The sequence below is a fragment of the Schistocerca cancellata genome, chromosome 4 (assembly GCF_023864275.1).
Source record: "Schistocerca cancellata isolate TAMUIC-IGC-003103 chromosome 4, iqSchCanc2.1, whole genome shotgun sequence".
Lineage (NCBI taxonomy): Eukaryota > Metazoa > Arthropoda > Insecta > Orthoptera > Acrididae > Schistocerca > Schistocerca cancellata.
Genome location: NC_064629.1, coordinates 215,559,081 through 215,572,523, shown reverse-complemented (window position 1 = coordinate 215,572,523; position 13,443 = coordinate 215,559,081). Strand labels below are relative to the sequence as shown.

At 41.9% G+C, this 13,443-nt stretch overlaps 1 protein-coding gene across 1 annotated transcript in view; it reads left to right on the top strand.

Moving 5' to 3' along the window:
• LOC126184029 (dopamine beta-hydroxylase) overlaps nucleotides 1-13,443 on the top strand; it is a 144,465-nt gene that overhangs the window by 110,205 nt on the left and 20,817 nt on the right. The window contains exon 4 of the mRNA XM_049926386.1: nucleotides 8,405-8,602. Coding sequence (XP_049782343.1) covers nucleotides 8,405-8,602 — 198 coding nt within the window. The remainder of the gene's footprint in view (nucleotides 1-8,404; nucleotides 8,603-13,443) is intronic.

Here is a 13,443-nt window from a genome sequence, read left to right as displayed (position 1 = left end):
ATGTTGGCACCCACCTACATAGGGAGAAATGATCATTACGATAAAATAAGAGAAATCAGGGCTCGCACAGAAAAATTTAAGTGCTCGTTTTTCCCGCGTGCCGTTCGAGAGTGCAACGGTAGAGAGACTGCTTGAAGGTGGTTCATTGAACCCTCTGCCAGGCACTTTATTGTGAATAACAGAGTAATCACGTAGACGTAGATGTAGATGAAATTTAGCCCACCCACGAAGGAGGAAATTTACAAAATTCTCGTGCGACCAATAATGCTCATCAGCCTGGAACCCTTACCAAATGAGATTGATAAAAGAAACAGATTCACCTATAAATCCGTTGTGCACACCAGGAAAAACATTAGTAAATATGTCACAAATAGTCCTATATTCAATCACGGAACAAAAGTTGATTTAGGTTTATGTTTACCAAGGAAAAAAACAAACGAGTCTGTGAAAAGCATTTTCTATCGGGAATTAAAACTGTATAACAATTTGCCCAAGTAGTCGAAAGAGATGTTTAAAATACTTTTATTTAAGAAGGCGGTCAAATCGTACATCATAAATAGTGCATACTCCAAAGTAAGGATTAGTTACAGAACTCAGAATAGGGATTCATAATAAAAAAATTTATCGCTTGTGCGTAATACCAGTGTCTCATTTTTTTATGAGTTCAAAGTCTAAACCAGCATGAGAGGATGCTGACTCAGTTTTTTTCAGACAGGCAGAAGGGAAAAACCTGAAGATATGACAGAGGCGTGGCGGCGTAGTCAAGAACGTAAAGGTATCTACAGTTGTATGTCGCTTTGGGCAGTGAAACGCGTTAAGAGACTAAATGTACAATGTCTGATGTTTTGCATTATCAAGAAAACTTGTTCCAAAAATGTGCAAACATAATATAACTGTATGCTAGGGCCGGCCGCGGTGGTCTCGCGGTTCTAGGCGCGCAGTCCGGAACCGCGCGACTGCTACGGTCGCAGGTTCGAATCCTGCCTCGGGCATGGATGTGTGTGATGTCCTTAGGTTAGTTAGGTTTAAGTAGTTCTAAGTTCTAGGGGACTGATGACCACAGCTGTTAAGTCCCATAGTGCTCAGAGCCATTTGAACCATTTTTTTGTATGCTAGGTCTAACCAAATAAGGAGGTGCATTTGTTAAGAGACTGCCCTCATATTCGTGTGTATCGAGGCTCATGCTCTGGCTGGCCATCTTGGTTTAGGTTTTCTGTGGTTTTCGTAAATCACTTTAGGCATGGTTCCTTCCACAATGGCGCGGCTGACAACGTGTCCTGCCCCCTCCTGTGTACAGGATGGTCAGAAACACTCTGGAAAGCTTGTAAGAGTGTTACAGGGTAGTGTGTGCTGAGAAATAATTGTTAAGAAAAAAATTCTGTGCGTTGCGCTGTTTCTGAATTAATTAGCACTGAAGTTAGCCAATCAGGCTGCTGCGCGCGCAAATTCGAACGGCCCGCCAGACACAAATAGTGTCAGTTGTTCTCATAGCGTAGATGATAACGCACGAGACTGCTCAGCTTTTGGCTCGGGTTCGATTCTTTCCACCGTCCCATGTCCAATTTTTGTATCGTTCTCTTGTTCTGTTTTAGGAAACCAACCAAAGAACACGATTGGTAGCACCCTCTCTGGCGGGCAGCTTGAATTTTCTCGCGCAACGGCCTGGTTGGTTAACTTTAATGCTGATTAACTAGGAAACGGAGCAACATATCTAATTTTTTTCTTAACAATTATTTCTCAACACGACCTACCCTGAAACACCCTTACAAGCTTTTCAGACTGTTTCTGACCACCCTACATGACTTATCTTTATCTTGTGTTAAGTTGATAAATTCTGTATCATTGTAAAATGATGCTTGGACGAATAAAATACTTTCACTTACACTATAAAATCCAGAGAAGAGCATCACGTAAGTCATGGCTTCGTTTACTAAGTGCGAAAGTTTCACGAAGAAGCTCGTCCACCTCGAATGGCAGACGATACAAGAGAGGCGTGGAGCATCTAAGTGTGGTTTACTATTAAAATTCCGAAAGCACACTTCCCTAGGGGAGTTATCCACATACTGCTATCACGTTCACATATCTCGCGAAAAGGTCATGAAAATAAAAACCGTCTCTAATGACCTCGCTGTTGACAGGACGTTAAACTTTAATCTTCCTTCTTTCATGAGAGTAAAATTACGGAGAATCGAGGTCATAAGAAGGTTTACCAACAGCTAGTTTTCCCGCGAGAACAGGGAAGGATAAGTTCAAATGGCTCTAAGCACTATGGGACTCAACATCTTAGGTCATAAGTCCCCTAGAACTTAGAACTACTTAAACCTAACTAACCTAAGGACAGCATACACACCCATGCCCGAGGCAGGATTCGAACCTGCGACCGTAGCAGCCTCGCGGTTCCGGACTGCAGCGCCAGAACCGCACGGCCACCGCGGCCGGCAGGAAGGATAAGTGACAACTGTACATAAAGTACCCTTCGCCACACACCGTAAGGTGGCTTCTGGAGTCTAGATGTAGATGTAGTAGATGTGATGACAAATAACCTGTTTGATTTAGGGATACTGCCCTTGTGGGAAATAATAATACAAGAAACAGGGGAGCAAACATAGCGCAGTGGGGGCTTGCAGCATACGTCTAGGTTACAGCCGGTGAAGTAGGTCCATAGAATTGGTGTGTCTATTAGGCGTATATTGCAGCGCCCATTCAGCTTCCATTAGCGCGCCCTAACTGCCAGAGTGCTAGAGTGCTCGCATCCGGACGGCTCATCACACTCGCCGCTCGTCCTCTCGTGTCCTGCGTGTCACGCTCCACATATCATCTCTGTTTCAGAACTGAGGCATTTCTTACTGTCTCTGAAAGACACGCTAACGATTATACTCAGTTACGTCCGATAAGACATTTCACATCTTTCAACTAGCGTTCGGGCTATATCCCAATACATATATTGACCTATCGCCATCTGATTTCCTTTCATAGCCCTTGTTCTCACAGTCAGCAGTGAATATATTTAAGACATTACAAACAGGATTAAAGAGCAGCCAACGATCACTGATAATGTACCTGATATTTCTTTCTCGTAATAATTATTTCACTTTTCCTACTTATATTCTAACACTTGAGCTATTACTTCAACTTACATTATGATGTACTTGGTACAAAGCTCTTATTGTGTTTAACTGCCGCCTTTCGTTTTGTTGTTTTATGATGCAGAGCAAACTCCACAATCTCTATGGAAGTGCGACAACTTTTAAAATGCTTTATCTCAGTCTGTGGTCGCCATTCTAAATGCACTGATGTGTTTGTGATCTAACTAGAGAATCACCATTCTTTTGAAATGCATTCTCCGACTGGCATGATTTCAATCAATACTTCATATCACTACCGTGTATTTGTAGACGTAACCGGCATATGAACAGGATTAATGTTGCATTGGTCCCTGCGTTACATATTGTGTAGTGTCTGTAACGTTCAGTTCACTACCACTAACATGATAACTATAGCCTGAGACTATAATACACTGACAGAAAAACACCGCAGCACCAAAATGGAGTTGTACGACATAAACGAAATTTGGTAGGCGTGTTTCTCCATCTGAAAGATGATGTCTAGACAAGTTCCTCGCCAGTCACATCAGCGTGGCACTAACACCGATAAGAATGCAAACCAGGGTTGCTTTAAATACACGCTGTAACTGTCGTAAGTGTTAAGTACCTTTGAGATTGTGCATGGTGAGCTGATGTCAGTCAAGAATGGCTTTAAGGCTACAAAGACACCATTATCAACACCTCACTGAGCTTCGACGAGGTCGTGTAATAGGACTACGAAAAGCTAGATGTTCCTTGTGTGACATTGAACAAAGACTTGACAGGAATGTAGCCACTGTATACGATTACTCGCAGCGGTGGTCACGAGAATGTACGGTTGCAAGAAGACCGGGCTCTGGAGTAACATGTAGCACTACAGAGAGGGAAGACCATTGTGTTGAGCGTATAGATCTGGCGCATGGTACTGCATCTGCAGCGGCACTTTGAACAGCAGTCGGCACCACAGTGACACAAATAACTGTTACAGATCGGTTACTTTAAAGTCAACTCCGAGCCATACGCCCCGTAGCGTGCATTTCGCTGATCCCAAAGCACCGCCATTTGCGGCTTCAGTGGTGTCAAGCGAGAACTCACTGAAGGCAGAGTGCAAGTCTACTGTTTTCTGATGAAAGCTGTTTCTGCCTCGTTGCCAGTGATGGCCGTTTGTTGGTTAGAAGGAGGCTACTTGGGGCCCTGCAACCAACCTGTCCGCGTACTAGACACAATGGACCTACACCTGGAGCTATGGTCTGAGTTGCGATTTCTTATGACAGCAGGAGCACCCTACTGGTTATCCCAGACACCCTGATTACAAATTTTTACGTCAGTCTGGTGATTCGACCTCATGTGCTGCCAGTCATGAATAGCATTTCCGGTGTAGTTTTCCAACAAGATAACGCTCGCCCACATTCTGTTGTTGTATTCAGATATACTCTACAGAGTGTCGACATGTTGCCTTGGCCTGCTCGATGACCAGATCCGCCTCCAGTCGAGCACATATGGGACATCATCGGAAAACTCCAGCGTCATCTACAACCAGCATTAGCCGTCCCTGTATTGACCGATCATGTGCAACGGCATTCGAACTCCGTCCCACGAACTGACATTAGGAACCTGTACAACACAATGCATGCACGTTACCATGCTTGCATTCAAATGGTTCAAATGGCTCTGAGCACTATGGGACTTAACATCTGAGGTCATCAGTCCCCTAGAACGTAGAACTACTTAAACCTAACTAACCTAAGGACATCACACACATCCATGCCCGAGAGAGGTTTCGAACCTGCGACCGTAGCAGTCGCACGGTTCCCGACTGAAGCGCCTAGAACCGCTCGGCCACCGTGCCGGCTGCTTGCATTCAACACTCTGGCGGTTACACTGGTTATTAATGTACCATCATTTCACGTTTTGCAATGGCTTATCTCGCGTTTACATTAACCTGTGGTCCTGCAGTGTTATGTTGCCTAGACGAATGTATTCCCGAAATTTCATTACTCTACATTACTTATTTTTAGTGTCGCATTTTTTCCGTCGGTGTATTTACTTTAAATATTTTCTGTTTGTTGTGCTCTAAAGCTCTGGTAAACTTTAAAAACGACATCATGTAAACCATAAGCTACTGTTCATTGATTTTAATAAGCGGCTTGTTTCGATCAAAGACCATTTTTGAACACAATCTGGATTAAAAGCAAGAGGTATATTGGAATACAATGACGTCAAGCAAGGAGCTCAACGTTGAAATGACGGCTAGAAACTGTATAGGGTGTAAACATATTTCTAAATTATAGAATACGTAAATGACAATATAATCTATCAGCTGACGTAGGGTGACAAATTTTAGAGATGTCTGGCGTCAGTCTTCTCGTTAAAGTCTATAAAATGTTTCAAACTACGTCCAACGTCATTAACTCTAGTTTAATGCAGGCTGCGCTCAACAATGTCATTTGACGGAAACCGGGCGCTTATTAAAAATAGTTTCAGCAGCAACTTATGGTGTTAAATGATGTTATTTTTAAAATACTATCTCCTCCAATATGAGCGGCTCAAACTTCGTGCTACAGCGTATGGATATCCAGTAACACGTGAAAGTTTCGTTACCTCGTGTTAAGCATTGTTTCACGACTTTACTATCTTCTGACACCTAGTTGATATTCATCAAGGAATGTCTTTTCACTGATTACCGAGTACGGCGGAACAGTGCTTCAAACACTGGACACGTTTTTACGAGGAGTAGGGTTAAAGTCGTCTTTGGGTCATCTTCATTTGCTGTCCCGTGGTTTCCCAAAATAATTTCAGTCCAATTCTGGAACGATTCTTTGTAAGATGACCAAGACCTATTCCTTTTCCCATTTTTATCGAACAGCTGACTGTAATGATGTAGATGTCGACAGGGTCTTAACAACTGACTCCACCGTTTTCCGTATTTTCAAATCATTGAGATATTTAGCTAGGAGATTTCTAGTCAGTTTATCCTAACAGGCATGATGAGTTTACAGAGTACAGTAATTTCTTGTGATATCGTACGTCATGGCAAATTTTGAGTCACTTAAGGCTGTTTATTAAGTCGATTAAAATTCCATAATCACCAACTACTTTTTACAGATTTGCTTCTCAGATCCTAGTTTTGCCAACAGTCCTTCCTCGTTAATGTCATAGGTTTCAGATGAACACCCAGTAATCTATAAGAGGATGTTTCCCATCTTTGTTAGAGAAACAGCTACCATTTCTGGTTTGTTTCGACATCAGTCATCTAAGCGAGTCAATATCTAACTCACGCAGCTGATTAATGCTGGCTTGCAAATCGGGAGAGCCATGGTTTGAATCCGGAACATATCACTGCTATTTACGTTTCCAATGGCGTTTCTAAACCAGATAAGTCCAAAATTTTGATGACTTTGTATGCAACAATGAAACTTGTTTCTTCTTCTTCTTCAAACTTTGTTATGTCCCTTAAGTGCTCGATCTATGTAAATGTTGAAAAATTGTGCCTGCACACACACACACACACACACACACACACACACACACACATACATACACACATTCACTCACTAAAAGCATATTTTTAAACACAAACCTGAAGCAAGCAGTTCTCCGACGATACTTGAACGATTGTCCATGGACGCTTTTCTTTCCAGTCAATGGAATTTTTGCATATTTCTGTTTTATCTGGCCCGACGCACAATAATTAAACGCACAGTAGGAACTCAGAGAATCCTTGTATGAGAAGAATATTTGTTACTCTACGTCTCACTCAATTTATCTGTAGTACTCTTGTCCACGAGTTCACCTGTTGTTGGTCCCTCGAATTACTGTCGCAACGGTGTAAGAAGTATTGTGTCTGTCATTGCATCCATTCACAGGCTTTTCTGTAAGTGCTGCTTTTAATTACGTGTTTATGAACTATTTTCCAGATTTGCAGATCATTCGTTTCTCAGAGCGCAACACGTTGAATATTTTCCCTTTGCATATAGCTCTGCCACAACCAAAGTTTCGGCTACATAAGCTGCTTCCCTCCGTATTTGAATGTATAGGATGTTCTCTTTGACATAAAACCAAAACTGTAATCCTGTAAAAAAGAGATTTATCCTTCGACTAATGAGATTTTCTTAGCTCGTTTACTGCATCATAACTTGGTAACACCGCTTCTCAAACAGCTAAATCAATTAAGATATTTCATCTATACAATTTTATTTCTAGAGTATAATATCGTAAAGCTTTGACATCTAACAATATTAACAATTTCTATGCCCTCTATATAATACAGCTGACAAAGAGAGGGTAGCACAGTCGATATGCATGGGTGTGTGTGTGTTTGTCCTTAGGATAATTTAGGTTAAGTAGTGTGTAAGCTTAGGGACTGATGATCTTAGCAGTCAAGTCCCATAAAATTTCACACACATTTTTTCAACAGTCGATTTGTGAACACAGCTGAGCAATGTAGTACTCTAGTATTGCCATAATTTTAAGTTATCTATCGGGATGATGTTTCATTGCATTAATAGGACTTTCAAGAACTTTGTTAATTGTTTTAGCGGCCATTGTATGTTAAATGTATTGTATATATTTTTTTCTTTTCTTATGGATGAGTAGGGAAGATAAATGAGAGAATTTCCGATATTACTAAATCTACGCTGGCATGGTTTTCTGCTTACTCCGAAAGGTATCGAACGGGCCGAGAGGTAAGTTTGCCAGATACCTCATGTATCCTTATTCAGTAAGAGAGTGCAGGAAGGCTGAGGTTTTAATTCAAAGCGGAAGAGGAAAAAGTTATTTATTTGGGACACATAATGTTAATTTTTGGTTTTTCCCTATGCCGTAAAGTTGTTAAAGTCTCCGGGTAGAGTGCTGTTTCCTACCCATTTACTGTGCTTATGGTGCGGGTTACCACGTTGAGTAAACATGTACTCAGGGACTACACTAGACAAAAATACATCACATCACATGCGAATTCCGTGAGTCAGTGATAAGTTCAACTCAGTCCCTTGCCTGGCTCTGCCCCTTAATTAGTCCCAGAGGAAAATAACGTATCAGTATTTTATAAACGTAACTTTAGTTGTTTGATGGATAACGACAAACGGAAATTGTCATAAAAGTCGGAAAACCAATAATTTGTGTATTACAGTGATAAATTCTTCTGTAAAATACATGCACGTATTTTATACAAAACTATGTAATTCATAAAAAAATTCAGTTTACTCAAGAGTCGTACCATAAACAGAAACACTTTCACCGTTCTGTCGACAATTGAATATACGACTCCAATCTTCGAAGTTGAGTAATGTGGTACTGTTACTTTCAAGTTAATATGATTGCAGTATGAGGCAGTCATTCAAGAAGGCAACGAGCCGCTAGTGCATCACATGGAGGTGTTCCACTGCGAGGCACCACCGGAGGAGCAAATCCCTGAGTATCAAGGTTCCTGCACGGACGAGAAACGTCCGAAGTCCACCGCCGTCTGCAAAAAGGTTCTCGCCGCCTGGGCTATGGGAGCCCTACCCTTCACCTACCCAGAGGTATGTCTTCCAAATACCCCTCCTTACGTTATACATATTAAACCTCTGCTTATCAGCAATAAAATCTTTGTTAGGATTATTGTTTTCGTAGCATAGGTATAATCAAGAACATGTCAAATTAACATATGTACAATTATTTTCTGAAGAAAGTGCAACATAGCATTGCCTGTGCTGTTCAAAAGTACGATGTCATCTTCTTGCATCGTACTTCTGAACATTGCATCGTGCTTCAGAACAACACAGGCACCGTAAAATCGTATGTATCCGCCGACTCCAGGAAAGTGACTTTCAATTAAAATCTCTCTCCTGTACAGGAATATACGTAATGGATGTACACATGGCTGACGACATATGGAACTTTGGGTCTGACCCTGGAGTGCGCTCAGGAAGCCTAATGGAAATGAGACGGCTCGTGATAATCGGGAAATCCAGTCTTCGAGTCCCGGTCCGATAGAAATATTCACTCTCGACATTCCGTTACACAGCTGATGGTTGTCCTTATTCACAATTGCGAATACACATCTTGAAAAAAATTGTTTTACACCATTTATATTACACGTGGTTTCAGAGCTAAACCACTGGTACACCAGGGACTGTTCACTTTTTGTAGTACCCGGTACAACATTCCCTCCACCACATGTCTGGCTCGTCCATTCCGTGTGATAGGGGGTATCTGCATCTGTATTTACTCCCTTATCTTGTGGAACGTATATTTTGTAACATATGATGCGTAGTATTTGATTTGTTCCTGACATAGTGATGCCCCTATACGTTCTGCAATGACATCAACTATAAACTACATCAAACTCATCCTATCTTTTGTGTTAATTTCGCTGAACACTATACTGGCATAGACTACAGACACATTAAAGAAATGCCACACTGTCACTATTTCACTTTCATTGTGACTGTCGGAGGTTAGTGACTTCTGACAAATTGATACGTCATCCAGTGGCTCATATATGGCACGTCTCTGGTCCGGTCAACAGCTCCCAGATTCCATGATTCCGTGGCTGAGAAAAGGAGATTATTGGACCCTTAAGTACAAGTCCTTAAACGCTGAAACCACTATGACTCTCTTGTTCCAGACTAAAACTGACATGAAGTATAAGCTCGCAGCACGCAAAAAGTAATAGTAAAAGACTAGTCAGCTCATACCATGAACAATGAGGTTCTCGGAAATGTATAGTCATCAAACAAGAAACAAATTACAGGCAGCGGAACACATGAGAAGTATGAGCTACAACGGTTATCTCAAAGTCATGGAATACGGAAAATGTGTGGTATTACATATCGAGTACTGAAGTTGGTGGCTGAAGCTACCAGTAAACGTCACGGTTTCGTTGTCATACCACTGATAAGAAAGGTACTCGACTTAAAAAAATGTTTTTTCGTAGAGAACCACTGGTAAAAAAGAGTTAAATTGCTAATACAAGCCATAATAAACTAGTGCTTTGAACTGGTGATATGAATTGTTTTTCTTTCTTTAATCTGAGCTTAAGTTATCCTTAACTCATGTAGAATAATGCATTACAGTTCCTATAATGTTCCAGTTACATTAAAGAGACCAAATCTCCCAGACAGGAAAGAAAATGGAGGAAACCAGAAGGATGCTAACGGTATTTCTCTACTATAACAAAATTGTAGCTTAATGTAGAGTTCTTTTGGGAATAATTTCACACAAAATGCCCCAGTACTGTAGTATGATCATAGGTAATTGGATAATGATAGCTTCGCGACATAAAAAAGGCCTTACGCGCAACTCAGCCAGTGCACCGATTGTTACTGACCAATGAGGTTCCAGTCATAGTAGGGTACAAAGTAATCCATTGAGGTTTGTTCCAGCAACAGACTGTTGATGAGTGAAATAATTAATTTCCTTGATTCCTTCTGTTTGAGAAACGGAAATGAGTAAAACAGTAAAGTGAATACGTTATTGGACACGCATTCGGAAGAAACGGGGTTTGAATACCCGTCCAACGGTACAGATTTAGGGCTAATGTAACTTCTCGAAATCGCTTAAGGTAATTACTGGGATGGTTCGTTTCTAAATGACACGTATATTTATTTGTTTATTCTTGTCCAATACCAGCATGTACTATGTCTCTAACGTTCTCAACGTCGACTATACAGTGAATCATAGCCTCCCTTCCTTGTTTGAGAACATAACTGTTGGACTCAGCTGATACCATTTGATGACAAGGTGGACTGTTTTTGACCTGACGGTGAAAAATTTTTGCCGTTACCTGTCTCCGTAGCATAGGTCGCTAAAGCTCGCTTGTGCGTTTGCACTCGGCCCAGAGGTAAGCCGGTTCGAATCCTGGTGGTGGAAGAGATTTTCATTGCCAGTATTTGACCAGTAAGGGAAGGAGAGGTGGTGGAATAAAGTTCCTGATCACCAGTCTTTGCGCCAATGTCGTGGATTAAATTTCAAACCTCTTCGCAGCGTCTCATGAGGTGAGGCATGCCACACTGTTGATGGTGCTCCGTCTGTCGGATGGGGACATTAAGCTCGACAGCCCTCTTGGTGCTATTTGAGAAGAGTGTGCTATGTGCCGGCACCGGGTTTCACTCACTCCCTCCTCTCATCACCATCATACAACACAAACATGAGACTACACTATGCACGCATCCATTACTCTCACCTACACTCTACAAATACACATAACGATACAACTCTCACATCGAATGTCAAACCAAAAACCTTTCACCCGTCTAATTTACAAACTGTTATTTTATTGGGCTACAATTTCCGCGGTATATTACGCCGTCTTCAAGCCCCCTGACCGACGAGTAGGAAGGTTCCAACCACGGTTTCGGTCAAAATAGGGGCCAGCATTCAAAGACTGGTGTCTGTAGATTTCTGCTTGATACAGCGATCACTTCAAGCATCATCTGCCGACTGGTTAGATAAACATTCAAACCAGTTTATCAAACAGTTGGCAGATGACGCTTGAAGTGATCGCTGTATCAAGCAGAAACCTACGGATACCAGTCTTTGAATGCTGGTCCTTATTTTGACCTGAACCGAGGTTGGAACCCTCCTACACATCGGTCAGGGGGCCTGAAGATGGCGTAATATATCGCCGAAACTGGTAGACCAATAAAATAACAATTTGGAAACTAGACGGCTGACAGATGTTTGATTTGAAATTCGATAGGAACCTCCGAGGCCCACAGCCATATCTGTAATGATGGATATAAACAGCAGCTCTCACATATCCGCAAGGAAAAGGACCCATGTGCACGGAGGAAGAATAGCTTTCCAGACAGTTGGCTGAACCCACCCCGTGGGATATCCCAGCCAACAGTTCCATACGACATTACATTTTTACTTTTACATTTTTTAGGGAAAATGCAATTTTTTTCGTCTGGTTTTTGACTACTGCACTTTATCCAACGTATTTACAGTGAGTTGATTCGATCCCTGCAAAATATCTATCTATGATTCCTATAAACGCTCCATAGCAGACCAAGCGATTCTCAGTCACGAATTCCACGTAGGCTACTCCACTCTGTAGACGAAGCCACTGACGCATGGCTGTACGTTGGTGCTCGACTTGGAGGTAGCCGGTTTGAATCCTGGTGGTGCAAGAAACTGGGCGGTAAATGGAGAGGTGGTGGCAGACTGATCAACATATCTTGCGCCAGTTTCTGGAATTAAAAATTCCAAATTTCTCATAGAGTGAAGGCATGTGAGTGAAACTGCCGTTGGTAGTCCTCCCATCGGATAGGCACGTTAAGCCCAGCCATAACGTTCGTGCAATGCGAGAGAAATAGACTGTGTACCGAAGCTGGATTTCACTCTTTCCCTTCTCTCTTCATCACACAACACAAACATGCCACCACGCTATACACTCATTAGTCAACCACACTCAACAGATACGATGAAGCCACAGCCCTCACACCCAGCTAAGAAAGAAGCTATTGTGCAAGGAGGAAGAAAACCTTTTCCAATTAGGCAGCTGAACAATCCCTAGTGGTCTATGAGATTGCAATGTCATAGAACTCTTCCTCTTTCTTTACATTTGGTAATAAGTGGATGTTAGTGGATACAAAATCTGGCGGGTAGAGTGAGAAGACTGATGGTACAACATTTTCTACTTCTAATTCTCCGATTTCCTTATTTGACGACCTATGTGAACATGTGCACTGTCCTAAAGAATGCCGATCTTTCACGTTTGCAATTCAGGACTCTTCTCTCATTTCTCCTAACCTGTTCGTTCAGTAGACTTATCTGTTCACAAGTAATAGTTTATTTTTTTACTCTTTGCAAATTAATAAATAAGAACAATCCTTTTTCTGTATCAGGAAACACTGCCCATAGCCTACCCTGTAGTTGAACACGAATGTGCTATAAATGTTGTAGCGCCACCGGCCTTCGCCCACTCCTTTGCTCGCTATTTCGTTACTGGCGTCAGTAGGTGGAGCAACGCTAAACATCATTGGTATTGTTTTCAGAACGGTCCAAAAATTGGTAGGAAATTCAGTTTCGTATTTACTTACGGCCAGAATTCAGTAAACGAGGCACAGATCCTATATACGAGGGACGTTCAGTAAGTAATGCAACATTTTTTTTCTGAAAGCAGGTTCGTTTTATTCAGGATTCCAATACACCGTATTATTCCCCATTCTTTTGGTTACGAAACCAATTTTTCAACATAATCTCTCTTCAGTGTGACGGCCTTACTCAACCTTACTGGCCGGCCAGTGTGGCCGAGTGGTTCTAGGCGCTACAGTCTGGAACCGCGCGACCGCTACGGTCGCAGGTTCGAATCCTGCCTCGGGCATGGATATGTGTGATGTCCTTAGGTTAGTTAGGTTTAAGTAGTTCTAAGTTC